Source organism: Panthera leo, chromosome C1 (genome assembly GCF_018350215.1).
Source record: "Panthera leo isolate Ple1 chromosome C1, P.leo_Ple1_pat1.1, whole genome shotgun sequence".
NCBI classification, from domain to species: Eukaryota; Metazoa; Chordata; class Mammalia; order Carnivora; family Felidae; genus Panthera; species Panthera leo.
In genome coordinates, this window is record NC_056686.1 from 11,866,921 (window position 1) to 11,893,979 (window position 27,059).

General features: G+C 49.6%; 1 protein-coding gene and 1 long non-coding RNA gene across 3 annotated transcripts; one reads left to right on the forward strand and one right to left on the reverse strand.

Moving 5' to 3' along the window:
* On the forward strand, positions 1 to 26,188 carry SZRD1 (SUZ RNA binding domain containing 1). Of its 2 annotated transcripts, none has more exons than XM_042949140.1 (4): positions 1 to 84; positions 19,998 to 20,047; positions 21,827 to 22,081; positions 23,788 to 26,188. In XM_042949140.1, the coding sequence occupies exons 1-4, from the start codon at positions 34 to 36 to the stop codon at positions 23,888 to 23,890; spliced, it is 459 nt and encodes a 152-aa protein (XP_042805074.1). In that variant the 5' UTR covers positions 1 to 33; the 3' UTR covers positions 23,891 to 26,188. The 2 variants fall into 2 exon arrangements, with proteins under 2 accessions (XP_042805074.1, XP_042805075.1); XM_042949141.1 differs by having other exon boundaries at positions 21,830 to 22,081.
* On the reverse strand, positions 19,959 to 23,909 carry LOC122226246. The gene is made up of 2 exons (XR_006205527.1): positions 23,740 to 23,909; positions 19,959 to 20,261 (listed from the first exon to the last, which is right to left on the reverse strand). It is a non-coding gene; the product is annotated as an uncharacterized LOC122226246 (long non-coding RNA).
* Positions 26,189 to 27,059: the final 871 nt, after the last annotated feature.

Here is a 27,059-nt window from a genome sequence, read left to right on the forward strand (position 1 = left end):
GGGGGTGGGGGAGGAGGGAGAGCGGCGAGTAAGATGGAAGATGAGGAGGTCGCTGAGAGCTGGGAGGAGGCGGCAGACAGCGGGGTAAGGAGGAGCCGCCGCCGCGGGGCAGGGCCGGGCGGGACCTGGCGTGAGGGAAGCCTCCGGGGAGCGGGCCTGGGGATGGTTCTCCCCAAGGAAGGGCCCCACACGCCGGGCCGGGCGTGGAGGAGAGGCCCCCGGTCCTTGAGCGCCGTGAAGGCCTCTTAAAGGGGCCGCGTTCCATTTCTCCCTCCACCTTCGCCGGGTGCGCTTCCCTACATCCCCCCCCGACGTGTGCGTCACCCGGGGCGCCCCACCCGCCATCCAGGGCCTCTTTGCGTGGCCCCCGCGCCCGCTAGCTCTTCCCGGGACTCTCTGGCCCTTCCTCTCCTGTCGCCGCCCACCCCCCCCTCCCGAGTCACCATTTTAAAGTTCATGTGCTCTGATGAGGAGCGACACACCGGGGGGGGGGGGGGGGGCTGCGCTGACCGGGACGGCGTGCCGGGCTCCGGAGAAGAGCAGCGGAGGGCAGGCGGGGAAATTGAGTCGTCTCTGGTCCCCTCCACTCTGTGCTAAAATCCCCCATTGCTTTGCGCCTTCCGCCACGGTGGGCGAGTCTGGGTTTTTTTTTTTCTCTTTCAGTTTTACTCTGAGAGCCCGTTGCAGGCGGGTCTCCCGGGGACCCCGCCAGAACAACCGAAAGCCCGGTGGGCAGCCCCTCTCCCCGGGGACCCACCCAGCGATCTGGGCCCGGGGCGAAGGTCTTGGAGAGTACTTGCCCGGGTTCGGGGGGGGGGGCGGTGGGGGGAAGGGGGAGGGGTGCGATTTGTAAAGTAGCCGCATTCCTGGGAGAGGAGGGGGGAAATGGACCCTTCGACTTTGCTTTTGGAGTTTTTGTTTGACTCTAGAAGCTGTAGGGAAATAGTTTATCCCAAGCTGAAACAGCCGGAGCCAATCCTCTTAGGTTTGTGATTAATTTGGGTCTTTTCAGAGTTTGTGGTTCAGTGGTGACCCTTGGGAAGATGCGGAGATAGCCTTTTGGCCTCCCGGCGTTCGTGTCTGTTCAGTGTTGGCTCAAGTGACCTCCACCTTCAAGGTTTATGTGTTGGGAGTGGGACGCGGAGAGCTGAGTGTACTAGGGTAGAACAGGAGTTTTGTTTTTCTTTATTTATTTATTTTCCCCCAAGCGCCTTTGAGGGTGCTCATCAGAGCTGGAAGAGGCGGAGAAATTGACCCGGCTGCAGAGGGTATCTCTGCGGGAATGTTGAAACTTGGCTTCGCTCGTAGTCTTTTCCCGTGGTTCAGCATTTCTTTCATGGTGTTTATGTTTTTCCGCTTAGCACAATTAAGAACTTGAAGGATTAGTTCGTTCAGAAGGTATTTGATACAGTTCTTATGTGCTGACCATCTTTCTTGGATTTTGACTTGAGTAAGGAGAGCGATTGAAAGATTTTATAGAGAGCAACAGGTGTCGTCTGAGTGTTTATTCAGCAAACATTTTTTGAGTGTCTCTATGTGCTGGACAGTGTGTGTAGCAGTGACTTTGTCCTATAGAATGCAAAATTTCCGGGTACAGGCATTTATTACCTACCACTAATATGAGTGCAGCATTCAGACATCCTTCATGTACACCCTCCTGCAAAAAAAAAAAAAAAAAAGCCTGGCCTGTAATTTGAATGTGGCTCAAATGATAAGTGTCTTGAGCATCTTGACATTTCTTTGTTTTTTCTGACCTGTTTACAAGAGGCGTGAGTTTTTCATGTTAAGAAAATAAAAACAAAAATCAATGCAGGATTCAGAAATCTGTGGATTACTTGTGTTTTTCAGAACAGATAAGGATCAGCTAGCCCAGTCCCACATTTTACAGCTGAATGAACCCCAGGGATGTAGGATTTAACTTAGATCTTTCTGATGTTTGTCCACTACTCTTTTGACTATATGTTAGTAAAACCCTTTAGAAGTGCCCGGTACAGAGATGGAACCCAAACCTTGCCTTGTTGACATAGGAGCAAAATGCAGGTTCCTTCTATATCTTTTATGTAACTGAACCACTGAAATAATCTGTAGTTATTGCCCTTTTATAACCAAGGAAACTGAAGTTGAGAGAATAACCTGTCTTGCTCAAGGTCGCACGGATAGTAAGTAGGGAGCTGGGTTTTGACACCAAAGCCTATCTGACTCCCAAGGCAGAGTTCATTCTGTAGCATTTTGCTGTCTCCCTTCCTGGGACCTGTGGAAGACTTGGGAGTTGGACATTACCTTTATTTTTTCATATGTTTGCTTTCGGCTTATATTTGAAGGCTTTCTTGAATTTGATTCCCTCTTTGAATTTCACAAACGGTTTTGTAAATGTGCACCTTTGAAGGAAGGGTGCCAGAGATGGGATGATGTGCTGTGTCCACGTCACTGGGAAACCAACTGACTGTACATGTCTTTCACATGTAGCCAGTTGCATATGTAAAAGTTATCCTTTCTAACATTCAAGTGATCCTTTCTAACAACTGAAACTTGGTAATGAGTGTTACGCACTCACCCTTCCAAAAAAACAATCTGGATGGTGAGAAGGCTAGTAAATGGGGGTTGACAGTTTTTTTAAGTGAACATGCAATCTTTATATTATCTGGAGGTAGTTCTGATCCTTCAAAATAGAGGCTTTTGGGTGATCCCTGCCCTCGGCACCACAAAAAAATGTTGATGTCATACTGGAGGTTTTGTTTTGTTTTTTAATGTTTATTTATTTTGAGAGAGACCGCACCTGCCTGTGTTGGGGGTGGAGGACAGGCAGAGAGAGAGAGAGAATCCCAGGCAGGCTCCTGCTATCATCACAGAGCCCACTGCAGGGCTCAATCTCATCGTGAGGTCATGACCTGAGCCGAAATCAAGAGTCAGATGCTTAACCGACTGAACCACCTAGGTGCCCCTGGAATTTCTTACGTGTCAGTACATCTGAGATCGTTTTTTTCTTGCATATTTTCAAAATACTCAATATTGAGTCCTATTGTGTCATTCTGGGGAAGACTCCAAATTGAGAAATACTCCAAATTTTCTGTAAATTGGCTGCCTTTTGCTTTTAGTTAATGTGGTGAACACTGACTTGATATAGAACTATTCCTTTCCTGTTTCCTCCCAAAGAGTCACATTGCCAATCAAAGGACAATTCAAGGAATATAACTTACATCCCACTAAGGAAATGCTTCTTTAAAAATATACTGCCTTTGGGAGAAATGAAAATGTAAATTGAGTTAATTTTGATTCAAACTCTAAATTCTGTCCTTTGTTTTAAGCACATCTCAAGGGACAAATAGAGCATTTTGTAATTGGAAAATTTTTTTTTGTGCGCCAAAAAAAAAAAATCAGATCAACAGTTTGCTCAGTTTCTGACACTTTGAAGCTTTATATATTCACATGTTTAGGGGAAAAAAAAACAAACAAAAAAAGGCATAACCTTGTCCATCTTGTTGGTAATGGGCTAACCTGATCCTAGGGGAAGGCAGATGGTACATAAATGGAATTGGACTGGTAGCTGTAATGCTTTGGCAGCCTCTCTGATTTCTTTGCATCTCAAAGTTGCCTTTTGTCCTTTGCCAAAGGCAAGTCATGTAACTAATTGGAAGAAAATGTATCTTAAGTTAAAGGACGACTAGTCCCTCTTCTGGACTAAGAATTCAAATTTATGTTTACTTTCTACCCTCACTGAACCTCTAAACATTACCCCATCAGCAATGCTGGATGCCATATAAGCCTGTAAGAAAGTGTCAGTAAACTCCAAATACCTACTGTGTATCAGGCACTGGGCACAGGCCAGTGGAGGAGTCAGATGGGTAAAGCAGCGCTTTTCTTTAGAAGAGGCATAGATGGGGTACGATAGCTGGGATCAGAGACAGTCTTGTAGAAAGAAGGTGATGTTTCAGACTACTTGAATTAAGCCGTAGAAAGTCTGGGAGGGGTGGGTAGAGCGTAGGACCAATGTGGATGTGTATAGGCAGCAAGAGAAGAATGTGCCGCATTGGGAGAGCTACAAATACTTCCTTCTGGCTGTGGGGTAAGGGTTTGGCAGGGCTGAATGGAAAGAGACGAGGCCAGAGAGGTATGCAGGGGCCAGATGGGGAAGGGCCTCGTTGTATTTGGTTCTGGGGAGCTTGGACTTTGTCCTTACAGCACAAGAGAGCTTTGAAGGCAATTTTTTTTTTTTAAAGCAGAGTAGTGGCATATTTGTTTATTTACTTATTTTGAGACAGAGCGTGCGTGTGAGCGCTCGCATGGGGGAGGGGTAAAGACAGAGGGGGAGAGAGAATCCCAATCAGGCCCCATGCAGTCAGCACAGAGCCTAACATGGGGCTTGTTCCCACGAACCAGAAGATCATGACTTGAGCCCAAGTCAACAGTCGGATGTTTAACCAACCGAGCCATCCAGGCATCCCTGGCATAGATTTTAATTGAAGAGATAAGAACTTTGATTTACTTCGTGCGTGTGTGTGTGTGTGTGTGTGTGTGTGTGTGGGCGTGCGCGCGTGTGCATGTGCACGCAAAAAGGTGATTTTATTAAAGCATGGGGACAGGACCCATGGGCAGAAGAAAGAGCTGCCTGATTTACTTCTTATTCTTTAGAGAAGAGGCCATTCTCCCTCCTGGAGCATATGGCTTGCACCTTACTTTGGGGTCCTTAGCATTTCCTGTAACTGCTGTCATTATGGAATATTTACCATAGCTGTGGGTAGTGGGCAGATAACAGTTATTTCGGGGCTACCTGGTACTGATTTCTTTGTCCTTATAGTAAAGAAGGCATTTAAGATTTGTGGTATTGGAAAGTACAAATCCAGGTGTCCCATGCCTGTGAAGGAGCCATTTCTTTTTTTTTTTTTTTAATTTTTTTTTTTTAACGTTTATTTATTTTTGAGACAGAGACAGACAGAGCATGAACGGGGGAGGGTCAGAGAGAGAGGGAGACACAGAATCCGAAACAGGCTACCGGCTCTGAGCGGTCAGCACAGAGCCTGACGCGGGGCTCAAACTCATGGACCGCGAGATCGTGACCTGAGCCGAAGTCGGCCGCCCAACTGACTGAGCCACCCAGGCGCCCCTGAAGGAGCCATTTCTAAGCTGTTCCAGTTCTTTCTGGGAAGATTGGGTCTTAAGGATTGTGATTTGCTCAGAGCAGCCTTCTATAAAGCATTTGGCCGGTTGAGACATGATCATGCTGAGCAGTCTGTCCTTGTGATTCTGGAAACAGGTCTGTTTCGTTATGGTTTCAAAGAAACCGTCATGCACTTTTCACGAGTAACCCCTCTGCTCCTTTCATTGAGGCTGCTTGGGGGGCCTGTTCCCAGCATGCTCTAGGTGTCTGAGACAGCTGCCATGGTTGCTGTGGGCTGGAGATGCAGTCACAGACCTACTTGCTTTAGCTTCTACAACAGGAGAGAACTTAGTGTATCTCTGTAAAGCTTTTGGTAAATCCCTGCAAGAGAAAAGGCGCTGTTGTCTAGATCTGATGACTCAGATGTATTCTTGGGGCTACATCTTTCTTTCCAGTTTCCACCTTTACACTGCAGTGGCTTCCCCACAGGTAATGTCCATTTCTGGCTGTATCAGGTAGAAGCCTTCACCAAGGAGTGGGGTGTTCTTTCCTGCACGCTTGCCCCACAGGAATAGAAAGAATTTTCTGTCAGGACAGTTACTGACTTGGTTTCCTAGGAGAAGACTGAGTTTAGCTACTTACATTTGTGGCCAAAATACAGAATGAAATGTGTGTGTGTGTGTGTGTGTGTGTGTGTGTGTGTGTGTATGTGTGTGTGTGTGTAATAGTAACCATAGAGATTTCTCTTGCTGAAGGGTTTTTAACTGGTAGCCTCTACCAAGCATCCTTCTCTGTAACGTTCAGCTCCATGCAGGATGTTTGATGGGAAGATAGAGGTGAAAACCCACCACCGCAGAAATTAGCAACAAATCCTGACCTCAGTCTTTATGTAGATAAAAAATCTCATCCCTGAGGTTAAGACATTTCAAGATGTCCCTCCCAGTAAGTCATCCCCTCCCTGCACCCAAAACTCTTTCCCTTATAAAATGAACACAGGAAATTACAGTCATTCCTTCCTAAAAGGAATAATATGTACGGTTGAAATTGCATTCTTCAGGGTTGTGATCCTTAGGCTGTTCGAACTCGAGTCTGGAGAGGTCAAGGTTGTCCTCACTCTTCCTGGACCTTGAGAGCCAAATTCCCAGCCCTTATGCTCTGGCATTTGGCATATTCTTGGCCCAATACGAGCATTTGTGACCCTCCAGCTCTCAGTGCTGTTTTTGCCACCCAGTTGCACATCTCACTGGTGAGTGGGCTCCGCCCGTAAGCCCGCGCAGACTCCCAAATCCTGCTGGCCTCTTTTGGAAGGACTTCTTAGATAGCGTCTTAAGGGCTCACTACAGGCTTTGCGGAGCGCATTTTCACATTCATTATCCCAGTCAGTCTCCGTGACCTGGTGATGCGTAGGTGTTTTTATTCCTAGTGTCCTGGAGAGGAAATCACTTGGTCGGTCTCAGCTCAGCCACTGGCATCCTGAGCCCACACTCTTAGGGACCTTTTTGGACTGTTTGTTTACCTTTGCTTTTCAGCAGATAATTAACCAGTTAACTGCTTTAGGATGTTTAGTTGCTAGTTCCTTTGAAGTATTGTTATTTGTTTCACCTGGGATTGGCCTTCTGCCTCTGTAGTCTGATGATGAGTTGATAAATTTCTTGCCTCTGAGAAACTTGAATTTGGTTCCCAAGAGCCAAAAGGACACAGTTGCTGTCAGTTGTTGTTTTAAATTTAAAACAAAACAAAACTTTTTTAACTTTAATTTTATTTTTAAAGATTTATTTATTTTTGAGAGAGTGCAAGCGGGCAAGGGGCAGAAAGAAGGGGTGGGACAGGGGATCCAAAGCAGGCTGTGTGTCGACAGCATCGAGCCCAATGCGGGGCTTGAACCCGCAAGCCACGACATCATGACCTGAGCTGAAGTCAGACACTCAGCCGACTGAGCCACCCAGGTGCCCCTAAAATTCTAAGTAGCCTCCACACCCAATGTGGGTCTCAAACTCCTGACCCCAAGATTAAGAGGCACATGCTCCACTGACTGAGCCAGGAAGGCACCCCTGCTGTCGATGTAACACTAAAAACAGTGACTGCAAATGACATGCTCGTTGAAATCTTGATCATAATTGGGAAATAACATCTGGCCAAGTGAAAAGACATAATATAAATATCTTTTGCTCACATCTCTTGAAAGATTTAACCACTCTGCTTGCTATCTTAAGGATCCCTGTATCTGTAGTTGCAGACTGGCGGCTCTTGGGTATTCAGCCTATGTACTTTCGGGGGGTGCACGCTTTGTTTACATATTGAATTTGAATGCTTTTCCCTGGGCCTTGGTGGTTCTCCTGTCCTCTGTAGTCCCCACTTTATGTATTGTGCGACCTGTTGTGATCCTTCCTGCTTACTTTATTGGCTCGACCTGGAGGCATTGTGTTTGCTGCCCCTGCTTAGTGCCATGATTCTAAGTAGCCTTTGATGACAGGGCCCTTGGGCCTTTGGATGAAACTTCCTGGTGGTGTAGGGAGGAGGTAAGAATGACTTTGTTCCATCCTCCAGTGTCCAAATGCATTGTATTTCCTCCTGGGAGAGGAGCCTTGCTGTCTTTATAAAAGGAGGAAAGAGCAGGTCACTTCTGCCAGTTAGTGACCCATTTCCTCCATCCATGGCAGTAACAGAAGTCCGAAGGCTAGGCTGACTCTTGAGGTGCCAGGTCTGGTTTTGGGCAGATCACTGCCTACCTTTCTCTCAACTTCTTTTCCTCTTTTGTCACCTGGGGCTAATAAAATCCTCCTTGCCTGGCAGTGAGGGTTAAATGGAGCACACAGGTGGATGTTGGAGTAGCGAGTACGGTGGTCGTGAGCATGAGGGCATTCCCCAGCCACTCCAGTAGAGTCTCTGCCTGGTTAGAGTGGCAGGTTCCTAAGACTGGCTGAGAGGTCTCTTTCTTGCTCCCCCTGAGAACTAATACACAGTTTTCTTTGAATTGTAAGGGAAAGGCAATAACGAGCGTAGAGAAAGGGGAGCCCCGTTAGATTCTACCCATTATTTTATTCCAGGGACAGGGCTCGCCGCCCTACTCCCCCTCCTGCCCGTTCTGCGCTTTTAAGCTAAAGGGTTGTATGGATTCCCTCCCCCATGGAGACTCTTTGAAGAGGCACTGGAAGCAGAAGGAAACAGTGTCTCAAGATTGCAGTTCTCAGCTTCTGAGGCCCTCCATCCTGGGATACGTCTATATCACCAGACTTGTTCTGTACTGAAGAATTGTTTCTTTTAGGGGACTTCTTCGCAGACTTAAGGTCTGGACTTGGTTGTGGTCTGCCACTGCTGTAGCCCTTCCTTAGAAGCCCTCAGCTTGCACTGGCCTGGCCTGGGGTGCAGATTAGGCAGGGTGATATTCCCTGTCTGCCTTTATCCTACCTTCGTAGTTCCTGTGGCCACCCGCTAGCCACTCCTGAACGTTTTTGCTTCTTCCTCTTGAGGTTTAGGATTCAGTTTTGTCACTTACAAGTCGAGTGGCCTTAGGCAAGTCATTTAACCCTGAGCATGCAGCATGGCTGTTGTATGTCCCATGGATTATGGTGAGGGTGAGGTGGTGAAGGGAGGGCCAGAGGCTTCCTTACACACACCTGCAGCAGGTGCTTGGAGTGTGCTGCCACCACCACTACTGCTGACAAATGCGTGTGACAGCCTCAGCTCTTACTGGGAACACAGGTAGTGTTGCTGTGTTCAGACCCAGATAGACCCAGTTCAGATTCTGGCTCCCCTCTGTACTGTTGTGGAACCATGGTCAAAGTACGTAACCTCTCAGAATTGGTTTGTAAATCATTTGTAAAATGGGGCTATCTTTCTCTCTCTTTTAATGTTTTTAAACAAATTTTTTTTAACATTTTACTTATTTTTGAGACAGAGAACAAGTGGGGGAGGGGCAGAGAGAGAGGGAGACACAGGATCTGAAGCAGGCTCCAGTCTCTGAGCTGTCAGCACAGAGCCTGACGTGGGGCTCGAACTCACCGTGAGATCATGACCTGAAGTCGGACACTTAACCGACTGAGCCACCCAGGCACCCCTCTTTTAATGTTTACTTTTTTTTTTTTTTTTTTTTTTTTCAACGTTTATTTATTTTTGGGACAGAGAGAGACAGAGCATGAACGGGGGAGGGACAGAGAGAGAGGGAGACACAGAATCGGAAACAGGCTCCAGGCCCCGAGCCATCAGCCCAGAGCCTGACGCGGGGCTCGAACTCACGGACCGTGAGATCGTGACCTGGCTGAAGTCGGACGCTTAACCGACTGCGCCACCCAGGCGCCCCTAATGTTTACTTTTGAAAGAGGGGGTGCAAGCAAGGGAGGGGAAGAGAGAGGGGGACAGAGGATCCAAAGCAGGCTCCAAGCTGAGACCGCAGAGCCTGATGCGGGGCTCGAACTCACCGCAAGATCATGACCTGAGCTGAACCCAGACACTTAACTGACTACTGAGCCACCCAGGCACCCCAAAATGGGGCTATATCTCTAAAATCCCTGTTTCACAGGATGGTTCATAATTCATGTGTTGGGTACTGTTTTAGGAGCTATGGACAACTGTAGTGAAAGAACTTTCTTCTCCTAAAACTTGCTTTCTAGTGGAGAAAAATGGACAATAAACAATAATGTTTTTATATACGCACCCAATGAAGAAAAATAAGAGAGATAAAGAATGTAGAAAGTGACTGGCAGAGGTGCCATTGTGTGTGGGGAGTGCAGGGGGGGGAAGGTCAGAGGAGGCCTCAGTAAAGATAGGCAGAGAGACCTGAAGGGGGTGAGAAAGCAAGTGTGCAGAAGAAGCTGGTGGAAATGCATTCCAGGTAGAGGGAACGGCAAGTGCAAAGGTCCTGAGGCTGGAGCATGCTTGTTTTATTTGAGGAACAGCGTGGCCCAGAGGTAGCAGGGAGCCGGATCCCGTAGAGGCTAGTAGGCTGTGGTGGGTATTACCTTGAAACAGGAAGCCATGTGAGGGTTTTGAGCAGAGGCTGACTTGGTTTTCAAAAGGATTATTCATTCTGGTTGTTACGTGTAAAATAAACCGTAAGGGCAAGAGTGGGAACACAGACTGAAGGTGCCATTTCAGCTGTCCTTTCAAGGGCTGTGGTAATTTGGACCAGGGAGGTCACAGTAGCGGAAGCGTTGGGAAAATTCGGGATCTGTTTTGCAAGTAGAACCAACGTGGGGGATGAAAGAGACATCAGAGCTGCCAGAAGACTGGGGTTTCTGAAGCGGGGTGAGGAGAGGGAGTGTGGGAGGAGCAGGCTTGGGGGAGTGAATGAAGTCAAGGGTTTGGTTTGGGGCCTGGGGAGTTTAGGTCCCTTGTGAAATCAGAGTGGGGGTGGTGAGTCGGCAGCCATACACCCACTGATGTGTGGAAGGCCGTGGAACCAGGTGCCGTTGCCAAATCAGCCAGCGGAGTCACGGAGGAGGGGAGGTGCAGACTCTCCAACCTCGGGGGCCTGGACAGGAGGAGGAGCCTGTCCTGTACAGGGGACGTTAACTGTGGGCATGAGAGGAGCTACCAGGGAGCTGGGAGGGGACCGGCAGGCTGGGATGGACAGTACTTTGAGGAGGGAGCAGCGAGCAGTGTTGGACGCTGCTGAGAGGCTGAGTGAAGTGAAGGTGTGGAATTGACCGTTGAGGTCATTGGTGACTCCGGCAAGTTTCAGCAGGATGGGGGGGTGGTGTAGAGAGCAAGATTGATGAAGTTGTGAGTGTCACTTAGAGCAGGGCCTGGGCTGAACGTTGGGCACTGGGCGAGTGCTGGTTGCTGGCACACCAAAATGACAGGACCCGCCACAGTAGGATATGTGGCGTTTACATCAGTAAACGGCATGCCCCTTGCCTCTTCGGTCCCTAAGGTGCTCAGTTGCTAGTTGCTGAATTTTTTTTTTTTTAACGTTTATTCATTTTTGAGAGACAGAGAGACAGAATATGAGCGGGGAAGGGGCAGAGAGAGGGAGACACAGAATCCGAAGCAGGCTCCAGGCTCTGAGCTGTCAGCACAGAGCCCGACGCGGGACTCAAACTCACAAACTGAGAGATCCTGACCTGAGCCGAAGTCAGACGCTCAATGGACTGAGCCACCCAGGCGCCCCAGCTAGTTGCTGAAATATTAAATGTATAACAGATACATCTTATTCTAAGACTGTATCTCAAGCAGTGTTGTCTAAGCGAAGTCCCATGTTAGCCACACGTGTGATTTAAAACTTCCCCAAAGCCACATTTAAAAAGTATAAGGAAACAGGTGGAGTGGATTTTAATATTTTTTTAAGTTTTATTTATTTAAGTAATCTCTATACACCCAGCATAGGTCTTGAACTCACAACCCTGAGATCAAGACTCGCATGCTCTACCAACTAAGTCAGCCAGGCACTCTGGCTCAAATTCAGTAATTTGAATATTTAAATTAAAAAATTTTTAATGTTTATTTTATTTCTGAGAGAGAGAGAGACAGAGCACGAGCAGGGGAGGGGCAGAGAGAGAGGGAGACACAGAGCCTGCCCTGGTGCTCGAACCCAGAAACTGCAAGTTCACGACCTGAAGTCGGACGCTCAACCAACTGAGCCACCCAGGCGCCCCTGAATATCTTAAATGGAATGCAGCATACCCCAAATAGTATCACGGTCAGCACATAATCAATATTGAAAATATGTTAATGAGCTGTTTTACACCTTTTTTTTTTTTTTTTTTTTTTTTTTTTTGTCATAAGTCTGGGAAGTCTGCTGTGCATTCGGCATTTACAGCACATCTCAGTTGGGACTGACCACGTGTGAAGCGCTCACCAGCCACGTGTGGCAGTGGCCACTGGACTGGGCGGCGTGGCTGGAAAATGTGCCCAAAGTATTTCCTCTTCCTGGGCAGGTGCGGAGAGCTCCTGAAAGCCTCGGGAACTTGGGAAGGAAAGTGGGAAGTGGCTTCCCTTCCAAGCAAGTGAGAATTGTCTTGTCTCTACAGCATATCCTCCCCACCCCTCCAAGCCCTTCATGGTTTTCTGGAGCCCCTGGTTTCTTCAAATTTGTACCTTGCTGGTCCTGGAAGGTGTAGCTGGCTTTCTGCAGCAGCTTTTCAAAAGTTGCATGGATACCAGCTAATAAAGACCTTTGCTGAATGCAGCTCAAGTAATATCCAATGGATTTCAGTTGAAGTTATCTCTTATTTGGGGTCCCTTTTTTTCGCATTTTCCTTTCCCTCTATTCATGTTTTCATCCTCTTTCTCCCCAGTGTTTCTATGCCTCTCTCTTTTTCTTGAAAGTCTGTTCTTTAGGTCTCTGCCATTTTCTCTGACTCCTAACAGGTTCACCACCTCCCCATTTCTCTTTCCACAATGCTGTCTGTACAGCTACCACAGCGACTGTGGTTCCCTACCAGTCTTCTCCCTCCTGGCTGGGCTCTCCTCTTCAGCAGAGGTTGCCTTATCTCTGGGCATCCAGCATCTGGCACGTCTCCTACCTTACAGTCAATTTGCCACAAAATGCTTGCCTCCAACTTTTTTCTTTTTCTTTTTCTTTTTTTTTTGTCACAGTGAAGCAAAAGGACAATGGCTTTTGAGATACATTAACAAAGTGTAGACTTCCTTAGGGAGGGCATTTTAAAACTATCCTGTGCCCCCACAGTGACCCATTTAACGTGGAATGTTTTCCTTGCTGTGGGAGTAGCAGAGAAGGGAGGAGTGTTCTGTGTTCCTTCAAACAGACTAACCTGTCTGTATTAAAAAAGGGCAACTGATGAAGTCATGGCCCGGATGTCTTGTCTCTCAACTTCTGAACTCTGCCTTTTTCAAGATTTTACTTTTTTTTCTCAAGATTTTACTTTTGAGTAATCTCTGCACCCAACTTGAGGCTCAAACCTACAACCCCAAGATAAGAGTCGCATGCCCCACTGGCTGAGCCAACCAGCAAAAAGCTTTTTTTTTTTTTTTTTTTTTTGACTTAATCAATCATGTTTGCCCAGGAGTTGAGTTAGTGTTTTGAACCTAACTATGTTCCTGAATGAAACATCGCTGTAGAATCAAACCTGGAGTGGTAAGACATTGGGGGCTTCTCTCCCTGGGTTGGCCAGGGTCAGTAGATGAAGCACTGTCCACTGCCACAGCACTGACGTAGAGAAACAAGGCAGGGGCTGAGACAGAGAGTTAACAGAGTTGGTGTGAAGGTGGTTTGGAAAAGTGTGTGGATCGCACGCCTGGACTTGAAATGGCCAGCGGTGTGCTCCAAAAGTACACCCCGTTTTATCTGATAGTGTTAAACCAGGTTTTGCTGTCTGTAACTGAATTCTTGTGCTTCCCTCCTAAGTGAAATTGAGGCTCTCCCAGGAATAGGCAGAATCCCATCCAGACGCGTGATCTGGGAGACACAGGTGCCTTGCTGGGCACACAGAAGGCCCTGTAGCCAGGGGAGTGGGTGCTGAGGTCCTGCCCAAGACTTCCGGAGACCAGGCCCAGCCTGGCACTGTCGTCCGTGCTGGGAGTTCGGGGCCACACATGTTGGGATGAGGCCTGCCTTCTTCCCAGCATCTTCTCTGCGTTTTGCTGAAACGGTGTCATTATGTTCGTCAGGATCTGTCAGGCTCCAGTTCTGAGAGAAACCCTGTACCCAGGGCTCAGTCTCTTCTTAGATTTCCCCCAGTGTCTGTGGACGTGTGCTCCCCAATTTGGGACAGCGGGACACGACCAGACAAGCCTGTGGGACACAGTGGTTCACAGAGAGCCTGAGGAGAAAATCAGAAAATGTCATCCTCTGAAATGGAAACTGACAAAGAGAAGCAAATCATCTGAGAAAAGTCACTTAAATAGTAACTTTGGGTGATAAAAAGAGGTTATTTCCTAACTCAGGGCCAGGAACCTCCATTTAATACAAGGTTTCTTGAATTCTTAGAAGTTGTGTTCGTCGCACTGGTGAGCAAGGATTCTGGTTATCAGAGGAGGGGGTGCGGTGGAGGAGCAGGGTAATCAGCGTCTTTGGCACTGAGTTGGGGGGAGGCTGGGAGTGGACAGCAGGAGGTCAGGCACCAGCAAGGGCGGGACACAGTGTAGCAGAGGATTTGGGTTTGTTTGCTGTCTATTGTGAGTTTGGCTAGTTTGTTTTCATTTATTTTGGGGAGAGTGTGCGCTCAAGCAGGGGAGGGGCAGAGAGGGGTACAGAGGATCCGAAGCGGGCTCTGCACTGAAAGCAGTGAGCCTGATGTGGGGTTCAGACCCAAAAACCGTGAGATCATGGCCTGAGCCAAAGTCGGATACTTAGCTGACTGAGCCACCCAGGTGCCCGGAGAGAGAGAGAATCTTAAGCACAGAGCCCGTTGTGGAGCTGGATCTCATGACCCTGGGATCATGACCTGAGCAGAAATCAACAGTCAGACGCTCAACCCACTGAGCCACCCAAGCACCCCAAGTTTGGCTAGTTTGAATCAGTCCCCCAGGGCTTCATCCATCACCCGTAGGTAAACTGATAAAGTCTGTTTCTTGAATATTCAGGTCTGAGAGTATGGCTGTGATGATGATGAACTTGAACTTGCTGTAATTTGCCCCAAGGCCCAGAGTAGCCTGTTTATTTCTCTCCTTTGCCTTTCTTCCACTTCGCTCCCCTTCTCACCTTCCTTTTTTTCCCTTCTCATTCCCCTCTTAGTGCCACAGCAGGGAATCTGTCATTGTAACCCGCCTCCCCTTGCACATTCATCCCTATCCTCGTGTCTCCTTTGTTCCTTTGGAAAGAGGTGGCTGCGTAACAGATTAGGCTGAGGTGTCCCTTCTCTGCTCTTCCCTTCACATGCCTCTGTTCCCCAGCTTTCTGGGGGTGAGGGGGCTCACAAGTGTAAGCGTTCCAAGGTTAAGGGCATCAGCAGCCATTGAGGCTGTGCTTTTTCCCTCAGGGGAGTCGAATTTGCAGGTGTTGTGTCTGATTCATTCACCTGTGGCCGCGGCCTCTCCTTTGCCTCCCACAAAGGACCAGTGCTGTCCACAACTACCTTGCTCCCCACTGTGGTTCTTCACGACCTCCTGCCTCCACTCCTTTCCTTCTGGTTTTGCTTGTTCTCTCGGACCGAGAAGGGTTTACCTCATTTTAGTAGAGATGTAGCCCCACAGGGCAAGTGATACCTGTGTTTAGTAATAGCAAACCATTTTTGTTTTTTGTTTGTTTTTTCACATTTATTTATTTTGAGAGAGGGAGAGAGAATCCCAAGCAAGTTCCATGCTGCCAGCACAGAGTCCGACGCAGGGCTCAATCCCACAAACCGTGAGATCGTGACCTCATGGTCATGAGCCGAGATCAAGAGTCAGGCACTTAACCGACTGAGCCATCCAGGTGCCCCTGCGACAGCAGACCTTTTGCTTAGGATTTTGACCCAAAGAGGAGACCCCTTACCACCCCCCCTCCACCCCCCGCCCCACCATCAGAACACAGCACATTGTCTTCTGGAGTCTACTCAGTGCTACTTGGCAAAAAATAGCCAGGAAAAGTCATGGGAAATCAAGCTTTTCTTAGCACCTTACCTCTGATATGCTTATGCTCTAACACTTGCCTGTGTCCTGGTGACCCCTCATGGCTCCGAGAAGTCATAGAGTGATGAGCTTATGTATGGGTTTCTTTCACTACCTGTGGAGGTTGAGCCTCTAACACAGAAGCCTTGACTTTGGGCCAGAGTTCTGTTCATCCTCATGAAAAGAGAAGGTGCCCTTAGATGATAAGGTTTCTTGTTGGGTCCACATCCAGATGCTTCCTCACACAGCATCCTGGGGCCCTTGAATTCCACTGGGCTGTTGCATCTTTGGAGAAGACAAGCATTCTCCTTGCAGCGCACCCGGTAGGAAAGTTTTGGCTTGGTGCAGCTCTTCAGAGCACGAGACTGAGAGCAGATCCCTTGCAAGGCCTTGTCCAAAAAGAGAATGGACTGACTCATGATGCCTGGATAGACTCCAGAGGGAGTTGCAGTGCCCTCTCCGTTTGCGGGCAGGGCACTCCCTCTTAGCGGGCCAGCTCTGGGCACACTGGTGTCCAGCTGGCCATCTGGACGTAGTCAGGATCAGCTTTCTACCGAAGCTGTTGGGATTTATATCCCATTCTCTAATCCGATGGAAGAATTCGTCCTCAGCTCTGATAAGCCATCCTGCCTGATGTGATGGAGCTTGAAGGGAGTGTTAGTTATTGGAGTCCCAGAGAGCAGTGTGGAATTCAGGGGAGATGAGGAAGAGAAGACCAGCATCCGATGGCTTTACCATCTCCAGGGATTCAAGCGCTTGTGGGGTTGTAGCAGCATCAGGCAGGGCCCCGAAAGGCCTTAGGTGTTGGGCTGCCTCTACGATTTACTACTTTGTGACGTTGAGTATGTTAACTTAACCTCCCTGAGCCACATCACCTTCATCTGACAGAGCAGGATAAAAGCTCTTTTGTCCATCAAACCAGGGATGTGTGACCGAAAATGAGTGTTTGGGGGAAGTGTCTTGACAATCCTAAAGTATTATATTGACATAGGTCATTATTTCTAAATTTTTTTTAATGTTTTTATTTATTTTTGAGACAGAGACAGAGCACGAGCAGGGGAAGGGCAGAGAGAGAGGGAGACACAGACTCCGAAGCAGGCTCCAGGCTCCGAGCTGTCCGCACAGAGCCCCAGGCGGGGCTCGAACTCACAAATAGTGAGATCGTAACCTGAGCCGAAGTCGGATGCCCAACCGACTGAGCCAACCAGGCGCCCCAGACATCGGTCATTATTTCTAAAGCCAGTAGCTTGTATTATATGCCAGGGATGCTGGTTACATTCTAATTTGGGGACAGAGGCCCATTTACTCATACATGGTCCATACATAATGCCCTCTTGAAGGGCTTTTCTCTACCCAGGCTCCATTTGCTGGGCATGGGCAGATTCTGTCTTCCCGGAGGCCGTACGGAAAAAAAGGAAGCAGTTTGTTTTCCTGAGAGTCTCCTGGATGGGACCTCTCAGATTCAACTAAAGTAATGTGTATTCATTTTACCACAGTTAAAAAAAAAAAAAAAAAAAAAAAAAGGGGCGCCTGGGTGGCTCAGTCGGTTAGGCGGCCGACTTCGGCTCAGGTCATGATCTCGCGGTCCGTGGGTTCGAGCCCCGCGTCGGGCTCTGTGCTGACAGCTCAGAACCCGGAGCCTGTTTCAGATTCTGTGTCTCCCTCTCTCTCTCTGACCCTCCCCCATTCATGCTCTGTCTCTCTCTGTCTCAAAAATAAATAAACGTTAAAAAAAAAATTAAAAAAAAAAAAAAAAAAAAAAAAAAAGACTCCTGTGTTAGGCTCCTTTGCCTATATGCCTTACTTGGCCCTCATCGTAATATGAAAGTGAGAGTTCATGTAATAAAGTTTAAAAATGTAGAGCTTTCCCATGAAAATCTTGAGTTTGGTCTTGCTCTGGCCCTGTAAGCCAAGGCTCTGCTGCCTGGACTGTGGAGGCATTTGGTTCTGACCTTGTTTGAAGGCCTCTAAATCCCACAGATGTTAAACCTTGCATTTTTGATGGAGACACTTGAGTAGGGAGTGTCATTTTCAGATTGGAGCAAAACGATAACACTGTGCAGTTTTAAAACTGTGAGTTACTTGAAGAAGGCCTTGAAAAGTCCTTAAATGGTAATAGACATCAGACTAATGTGAGACATAGTATCTACTCAGGTTATAACACTGGTATTCATTAAAAAAAAAAAAAAATTAGAACAATTAATTCTGACACAGACTATGCTGTGGGCATGGATTCTCTTTGCGTGTCTGTTAGTTCACAGGAAACATCCAGGCTGTTCTCCCAATCTCCGTGTCCCTTTTCCATTCAGTCATTAGAGTTGTTGAGTGCCAGCCTGGGTTCTAAGCTTAAGTGAGTTTTCCATCTAGTGGCTTCCTAGCCCCTCCAGGGAGTTGAGGGGATCCTCAGAATGCAGTCCGTTGTGCTTGCCTTAATACATTTGGGGTATGTCATAAAAGCAAAAACATATAAACACAGCTCAGCACCTATCAGAATGAACGTCAGTGTCAAACTGGATTGAAATCTGGCTTTGTATGGTTAGTCCAGCTTCACAGTGTTTATAAGAAGGAGACAAAAGTAAGAGCGTGGAAAGATGAGAAGGAAAATAGGGAAACGTTCCAGGGAATACTAACCAAAAGAAAACTTGGCATGGCTTTATTAATATTAAATAATGGATTTTTAAAAATTTATCTTTTATTTTTAATTTTATTTTTAATTTTTTAAAATTTACATCCAAATTAGTTAGCATATAGTGCAACTATGATTTCAGGAGTAGATTGATTCCTTAGTGCCCCTTACCCATTTAGCCCATCCCCCCTCCCGTAACCCTCAGTTTGTTCTCCATGTTTATGAGTTTAAATAATAGATTTTAAAGCAAAGGATCATTTCATAATAACAAATGGGACAAGTTACTAGAAGATAATCTTTGATTTTTTTTCCGGAGTCGATACATGTAGCAAATCAGCAAGAATTTAGAAGTTCTGAACATTATAGTTAACTAGCTTGAACCGTACCCATCAACTGTAGAATATAGCCCTTTTCAGGACATGGGGAACATTCCTGGAAACTGGCTGCACACTGGGCCCTGGGGTGGATCTCAGTGCATTTCAGAGACTTCACTGACAGTTAAGGCAGTTAACGTTTTGCAAGTTAACAACAACTTTGAAAATCCTGTATACCCTATAAGTCAAGATTCTCAACCTCAGCACCACTGACATTTGGGGCTGGGCAGTTTTTTGCTGTGGGAGCTGTTCTGTGCATTGTGCCATTTTAGCAGCATGGCATCCTGGACTCTATCTACCCACTGGGTGCCAGTAGCACGTCCCCTCTAGTATTGGGGGTGGGGGGGATGCGTCTCCAGACATTGCTAAATTGTCTTGTGGTGGGGAGAACCACCCCTGGTTGAGAACCACTCTGATTATAAGTCTTTTTTTCAGAGAGAGAACCTAATTGTTTCATACGGTTTTTTCCTTCTTCAGTAGCTGAACGGTGTTGTCCTCACTGAGGACAGCTGAGTGGGATGTTTGTAAGAAAAAGCAGTGGGACAGCCAAGGGGCCTGAAGGTTTGGCGCTTGCTCTGTGCACAGCTCCCCTGTCCAGTGTACAGACCCTTGTGCATGAGGGCGTGGAGGCATCAGAGTTCCTGGCCCCGAGGGCTCACTGCTGTCCAGTGTCCCAGATGTGAGACTTCTGTTTTGTTCTGGGCCTTTGGCTAGGTGCTAGTCACAGAGTTCAAGTCCATACGGGGGGGTGGGGGGTGGGGGGGGAAGGCTATTCATTTGTGATACATGTGATTATGAAGGAATGTAGAAGAGGGAGAGCTTATGTCTGAGAAGCAGGTGATTAACTGCACGGGACCGGAGAAGACTTGACCAAGGAGAGGCAGACATCAGGCTGGGTGTCGCAGGAGAAATGGAAGTTGGCAAAGGGAAGGTGGATCAGCGTGCGGGGTTCTGGGGCTTAGTAACAGCTCAGTTTCACAGTGATGTAAAACAGGAACAGAAGATAAAGGAAGGTGTGGGTGAGGCGTGCTTAGGAACTTGGACTTGATCTGACAAGCAGTCTAGGGGGTTTTAATGGGGAAACAACCAGATTTGTGTTTACAAAGTTGATTTGAGTGGCTCTGTGAAGGACAGATTGGAGGCTAGGAGACTAGTTGGGAGCTATACAAAGAACCCAGCTGCATGATGAGGTCTAGAACTATCACCGTGGCCATGGGGATGGAGGGAGATGAACCCTCAGGGAGTCCGTTCCCGAGCCCCAGAGTCTAGTAAAGGGAGGTCTGCATCCGTTACCTCAAAGGAAACAGTAATGTCCCTGGTCAGAGGACACCATCCTTAGCTCTGAAAATAAAGACATAAGTTTTTATCTAAGAGAGATTTTTTTCCACTTTTTATATACATTTTTTTCCTCTAGGAAATAGACAGACGGTTGGAAAAAAAACTGAAGATCACACAAAAGGAGAGGTAAGGCTGCTGTCTGGTCTGAGGGCTCATGCTCTGCCGTGTGAGAGCTGGGCAGTCAGTGGTATTGTCCAGGTGGCCATCAGGTTTAGCAGGGCAGGCTCCCGGGCAGGCTTCTGAGCGTGTCCCTCAAGGACATGGTGGTTTGAGGCTTTGAGAGTAAGGCTGGAGTGTCGCATCTGCCTTCTGACTTCGTGGGTACCCTGTGTGAGGTGGTCTGGTAGAAAGTGGGGAGGTGGTAAGTCAGAAAACTTAGGTTTTAGGCCTGGCTGTGTTCCAGTTGCTCTGAGGTTTGGGACAAGTTGTTTTGCCCTCTGGACACCAGTTTCTTTCTCTGTGACATAACGAGATTGGGCAGATGATTTCTGTGGGCCCTCTGTGACGTGGTGGCTAAGGGCATTGTGGGGGTATTCTGGAAGAAAAGATGCTCAGAAATTCTCGAAGACTTTTTAAGGATACCCCACCCCCACCCCCACCCCCCGACAGGGGAGAAGGTGGGTTTCAGAGCAGGTGAAATTGACCTCAGCAGTCTGACTTTGGGCTTAGGTAACCTGTTGGCTTCCCACAGGGACTAGCGACAGGGAGGAGGAGGAGAGGACCTCTCTGGACTTATCATTCCCCAGGGGACGCCGGGATGCCCTGCCTGCCTGCTAGTTTCCTGGCTTCCTGCCTCTTTGGTCAGATTGCTGGCTCCTTGTCTGTCTGCTCGTCTCAGCAGCTGCACTGAAGTCTGGTTACAGTCCCCTTGCCACACTGTTCCTGTCCCCCCCCCCCCCCCCCCCCCCCCCCCCCGGGACCTCCCCTGGCGGCAGCTGAGTTCACCAGCCCCTTCCCCTCCTGACAACCGCGGCTCTGAAAACAGGCCCCCTGCAGGCTGTTTGGTTCTGAAGAGAAGCTAGTTGGCTGCTCTGGGGAGGGTCTTTGTGGCTACTGAGAAGTGGTCACTCCTGCCCGGATCCCTTTTTTCTCTTGTGGCTTTTGTTTCTTTCCCTCTCCTGTGGTGTTTTCCACCTCTCCTTGTGGACTCGTTGCCTGACGTGCACACCCAGCAGCCTTGGACGTGCTTCTGCTCTGAGCAGTGTGACGCGCTGTCTCTAGGATCGCCCTTCACCCCAGCCCCGCCGCGTCCAGGGCACCGAGAGCCCGGGTGAGGGAGCCGTCTCTGCTCAGAACCTCTTCTGGAGAGATGACCCCGTTGTCTGGCGTAGCTGGTCTCTGGGAGGCACAGGTCGCTTACCAGAAGGCTGAGGCAGTTTGGTAAATCCTATCCTGATGCCAGGCAGGGACGGTGGAGAGGGCTCCTTTGTAGGGTTCGACTGGTGTGGGCGCGTGTGGAAGGCTGCGGCTGGAGCGAACACTTCGCTGAGCCCTAAGCTAAGGGCTCCTGCTACTCTAGCCTGTCACACTCTGCTCTGTGTGTAGGGAAGTCGGGATTTTAACTGACCTCGTTGGACTCCGGGCACGAAATGTTTTGCCACAGGGGCAAACAGTGGTTGGTGCGACTGTGAACCCGGGTGTAGAAGTCCCAGAATGAGATGGTGCTCCCGCCCCGTTTGCCTGGGGTGAGGTCTGAGGAGCAGGCCTGAGGACGACGCGAGCTTGTGGCAAGGTTGCTCTTCTGAGACACCCGGGAGTGAGAGTTCTGCTGTCTGGTCCGAGGCCAGAGAACAACGGGTAGAATTAGGAGGAGGGAGGGGAAGGTGATGGGGGTGGTTGAGGCACGTGGCTGGGGCCCCCGAAGTCAGGGGTAGGACTTGTGAAGCTCTGTTTGCTCTTTGTCAGCAGGAAATCCAAATCTCCTCCCAAAGTGCCCATTGTGATTCAGGACGATAGCCTTCCCACGGGGCCCCCTCCACAGATCCGCATCCTCAAGAGGCCCACCAGCAACGGTGTGGTCAGCAGCCCCAACTCCACCAGCAGGCCAGCCCTTCCTGTCAAGTCCCTAGCACAGCGGGAGGCAGAGTACGCCGAGGCCCGGAAGCGGATCCTGGGCAGTGCCAGCCCCGAGGAGGAACAGGAGAAGCCCATCCTCGACAGGTGAGTGTAGCTGGCAGGGCTGACCGTCGACCACTCTGCCCGACCACCTTACAGGGGAGAAGGGAGGGCGGCCTGGCTGCACATGGAGGAATGAGAAGCAGGCAGAGAGGGGGCTGGAACCAGGGCGGCTCCAGCTGCCGGCCCTGGCCTGGTGGGCAAGTTCAGTGTCTGCTGCGTTGGCTCACGACCGCAAGCTTTGAGGCTGTGGTTTGCTGGCGGGCTGCCTCTGCAGGCACCGGGGGGGGGGGGGGGGGGGGGCAGTGTCGCATGGAGGTTAAAGGCATGGACTTTGGGTCAGAATCTACCATTTCCTTCCACTTAGGGCTGCCTGACCTCTCTGTCCCCTCATAGCCTAACGTATGGGGGAAATGGGATGACACAGTACCTGCCCCGTCAACTCGTTGTACAAGTAAATGAGCGTGGCGTTCTGAGAACCTCACCTCGCACAGTGGATGGCACCCCGTGAAGTGCTTAGATGTTATTTTCTGGGTCTCAGAATAGCCCTTTGTAACGTTTTCTGGATTTTCTGAATCCTTTTTCGTCCCTGGCACTTTTTTCTTTGCAGTCCTAGAGGTTGCATTATGTAAACGTGTCACCTCTTGCTAAAGCTAAAGCAGTATTTGTTAAAATAGCCTCTTTCTTGGGGCGCCTGGGTTGCGCAGTCGGTTGGGCGTCCGACTTCAGCTCAGGTCACGATCTCGCGGTCCGTGAGTTCGAGCCCCACGTCGGGCTCTGTGCTGACTGCTCAGAGCCTGGAGCCTGTTTCAGATTCTGTGTCTCCCTCTCTCTCTGACCCTCCCTGTTCATGCTCTGTCTCTCTCTGTCTCGAAAATAAATAAACGTTAAAAAAATTTTTTTTAAATAGCCTCTTTCCGACTTTGGGAGGCCTCCTCGGGCTAGCTGTTCTGGGGCTTGCACCTTCTTCCCATCCCTCCGTTAGTTTGATAGACTTTTCTTCTCTAAGCCTTCACTTGGCAGAATACAAAAAGTCTGTTCCCTTTTAGTCTTCTGTGTCAATAGGAGTCAACCATTAACCTCATAATTTGGAGAGAAGCAAGAGGGCAGCAGTGGCTGATGCTGGATCCCTCTACTGAGCTCTTGCTCTGGGGGCTTCACCTTTGCTTGATACTCTGACAAGTCTGTGCCACACGATTCTGTGGGGGCTGAGCTGCCTGAGGTCACTGCCTCTGGACAAGATGGGCCCTTGAGCGCTCCCCTTGCCCTCTAGATTCGGGGAAGAAGCGCTGTTAGCACTCAGGGTGAATGTAGACCACCCGCCCCACCTACCCATGGGGGCTTCCCAGCTTGGAACAAGGCTCCCTGAATCCACATGTCAGAGACGCGAGGTCAGGGAGCAAGAGTTGGCTGATAGCCGCTTTGGCGTCTGCCCCAGCTGCAGTTTTAAGATTTGGGGACGTCTTTGGGGCGCCTGGGTGGCTCAGTCGGTTAAGCGTCCGACTTCAGCTCAAGTCATGATCTCGCAGTTCGTGGGTTCGAGCCCCGCGTCGGGCTCTGTGCTGACTGCTCAGAGCCTGGGGTCTGCTTCCGATTCTGTCTCTCCCTCTCTCTCTGCCCCTCCCCTGTTCACGCTCTGTCTCAATAATAAATAAACGTTAAAAAAGTTAAAAAAAAAAAAAAAAGAAAAAAGATTTGGGGACCTCTTTGATGTCCTTTTTCAGGCCTCCCTCTGATCTTCTTTCCTCCAGGCCAACCAGGATCTCCCAACCCGAGGACAGCAGGCAGCCCAATAATGTGATCAGACAGCCTTTGGGTCCAGATGGGTCACAAGGCTTCAAACAACGCAGATAAATGCGTGCAGGAAAGGATGCTGCCGCTACCGCCGTCACCGCCTCTTGGGTCGTCCGCCACGGGTCGCACTGCCGTGGCAGACAGCTGGACTTGAGCAGAGGGAACGACCTGACTTACTTGCACTGTGATCCCCTTTGCTCCGCCCACTGTGACCTTGAACCCCATGCACTGTGACCTCCCTCCTTCCCCCCCTCTTCCCACTGTGATTGGCACGTCTATAAGGGCTGTCCCAAGTCAATGGAAAGGGAAAGGGTGGGGGTTAGGGGAGGGTTGGGGGGACCCGCGAAGGACTCAGTAGAGAGTCAGACAGTGCCACTTGGCCACTTGGGGTAAAGCCAGTGCCAGCAATAACAGTTTATCATGCTCATTAATTTTGGGATTTCAAAACACAGATGAGAACTCCCGCCACCCACCCCCAAGTGCATGTCTTTCATCACTTAAAAGCAAGTTCCATTTGAAAATATCCTTTCTTTTTTTTTTTTTTTTTTCTCCTTCCTATTTTTTGTTTGTTTATACAAATCTCTGATTTGCAAGAAAAAGTGCATGGGAGGGGTTTTAGCAGTTTAATGAATTTTTAATTGAGAAAGGGTAGTTTGGTAGTCTACTTAAAAATGTTTCTGGGAAATTCACTAGAAACATTAACCAATAGGTTTTTGGTGAGCTTAGCTTCTGTATTCCTACTGCCGCCCAGAAAAGGGGCAGGGCTCTGCAGCCCCCAGGACAGATGAGCACCCCATGCCTATACCTCCCTCCCCCAGCTGAGTCCCAGGGGCATCTTGGCCCTATCTGAGACTGAGCTAGCTCTACAGGCTCAGAGAGCCTGGGGGAGGGTGCTAACCCCACCTCTAGTATTCTGGGAGTTAGGGAAAGTGAACAGACTTCCCCTTCCCATACCCCTCAGGGCGGTTCCCTGCCAGCCAGGCTTGCTCCTTCTAGAAGGGAGCAGGGACTGAGATGCACTCCGAGCTCAGAGGTAAGGGGTGTGAGACTTGCTCAGTGTTCGGCTGTTAGCACAAGGAGAGCCAGGAGAGAGTGGCTCCAGGACTTTGCGCCTCCTGCCTAGCGTGCTCGGAAGGTGGAGAGATCTTCCCACTCCGGAGGGTCTGTGAGCACCGTCTCTGCGGATGGCCCCAGCTCAGTAACCGTTCCTGGTACATTTCCTTTGTGAAATCACTACCTTGGGAGCAGACCATTCTGAACACATTTGGGAAAAGGCAAGCTGTGCATTGCAAAGATTGGTGATGACAGACTGGTTTCCCATAAACCCAGGCGACCCTTCACCCATTTTTCCGGAGCGGGGGCTTGGAATGAAGTCAGTTTCCCCCTCTGTCCCTGGAGCCTAGAGATTTGCTTTGGCCCTTTAAGGTGGAAGAGGCTAAGAGGGCACTGCCCAGAGCAGCCGTGTGTGTGTACAATCTGGGTCCTCTCAGGCTTTCTGGTCTCTTCCGTTGCACTGCGCCTTATCCCTCAGCCAGCCGGATGGCCTCCGCGCTCAGTGGATGAGTTTTGGAGTGGGCGGTATGACGTTTTGTGATTAGGGCAGCTTGTGGTGGCCAAGGTGGCAAGCTCGGTTTTGCAGGCTCACTCCACCTTTGGTTCACCTGGCTCTCAGCCTTGCCCTGTGGGAATGTAGGCCGGGCCCAGCAAGCCCGCTGCACCTCCCGCTTAGGAAGGGCCGACTGCCAGTTGAAGCAGCAGCTAGTCCATAGCACAGCCTTATAACCGTGAGAAGCCAGGAGATTGTCCGCGAGCAGAGCTGAACAGAACTTCAGTCATGGAGAACCCACAGGGCGTTGGGTTGTGCCCACGGGCCGTTCTGAGGAGGGATTCCCTCCGGGCGTGGGCAAGGGAGAAAGTTGGCTGCTGTCTTTGTAGTTCCCCTGCCCTGACCGAGTTTCCTCATTCTAGATGTATAGTGTCCGTCCCTCATGTAATAGTGGTTTCTGGCCCAAGATGAGACCGTCCTTTCAGTTGGAGACGGGCACAGAGGCAGGCCAGGTGGCACGGCCAGGAGTGCCGATGCGCAGCCGTCGGGACCACCTGTTCTTGCCTACCCCTCCCCTAGCGGGAGCCAATGGGAAGGCTGGCTGATGGGCGTCTGTGGACTGACGACGTAGTAGGGACGGGTGTTCCCACCTCCCTCTGGCCAAAGATGCGGCTCTGCCCGCTGTGTGCCTGCCACCAGCCACCAGCGGTCGTACCCTTGGCTTCCCAGATGGAGAGGTGGCAGGCAAGATTTTAAAAAGAAAGAAAAAAGTGAAAATGAACTGTATTGTGTTGGGGGGAGGCGGGAGGGGAGATGGGAGAACAGTTTGGATTTTGTGTGTGGGTTGTTTTTGTTTTTTTTTTGTTTTGTTTTTTTGTTTTTTTGGTAGTTGTCTGTAACTTTCCTTAAGTGCTTTTTTTTTTTTAATTTTTTTTTTTTTTTTTTTTTTTTTTTTTAAAGTAAGCTGCAGGCTTTGGCTTGGAAAACCCCAGGGGGATGGGGGGCAGAAACCTGAGGCTGCTGCCCCTTTATCTGCCTTCATGGTACTGTCCCCTTCCCCCAGCTCCTCCCTGACCCCGTGAGCCAGGCCTCAGACCTGCCAGCTAACCGCTTCCCATGAGCCACTATTCTGATGTCAGCCTATAACCAAAGGAGCTGGGGGTCCGGGCCTGGTGACCAACCCTTCTCAGCCCACTCAATCAGGGTGCTCCCCACCTGCAGGCAGGAGGCAACACCCTATCTGCTACCATCAGCCCCTTCCAGAGCCCACTGCCCCGCCCTGCCCTGTCCAGCCCAGCCATACCCTGCTCTGCCCCATGTGGGGATGCTCTGCTCAGGGATGGGCCGGCAGGGCTGCCCCAGCCTCCCTGGTAAGCAGAGACTCTGGAAACCTCTGGGGTCCTGTTTTCTGGCCGTGTGATCCCAGGGGTGCACATGGGCCCCTGGGGTGTCTGAACAGAAGGGCATGGGAGGAAGGGCCGCACCCCTGCAGTCCTGCTCTGCTGGTCTAGCGGGCAGCTGCCTACCCCACCCCACCCCGCACCGCGGGCTCCTGAGTCGGCAGATTAAGCATTTTATAAATTGTATTTTAAATACATGTTTTAAACTTGTCAGAGCTTTGTCCTCATTTCAGTCCCTGGCCTCCTAACCTCTTGCTGTGCCTGCCTGTTTAACTGCTGGGGG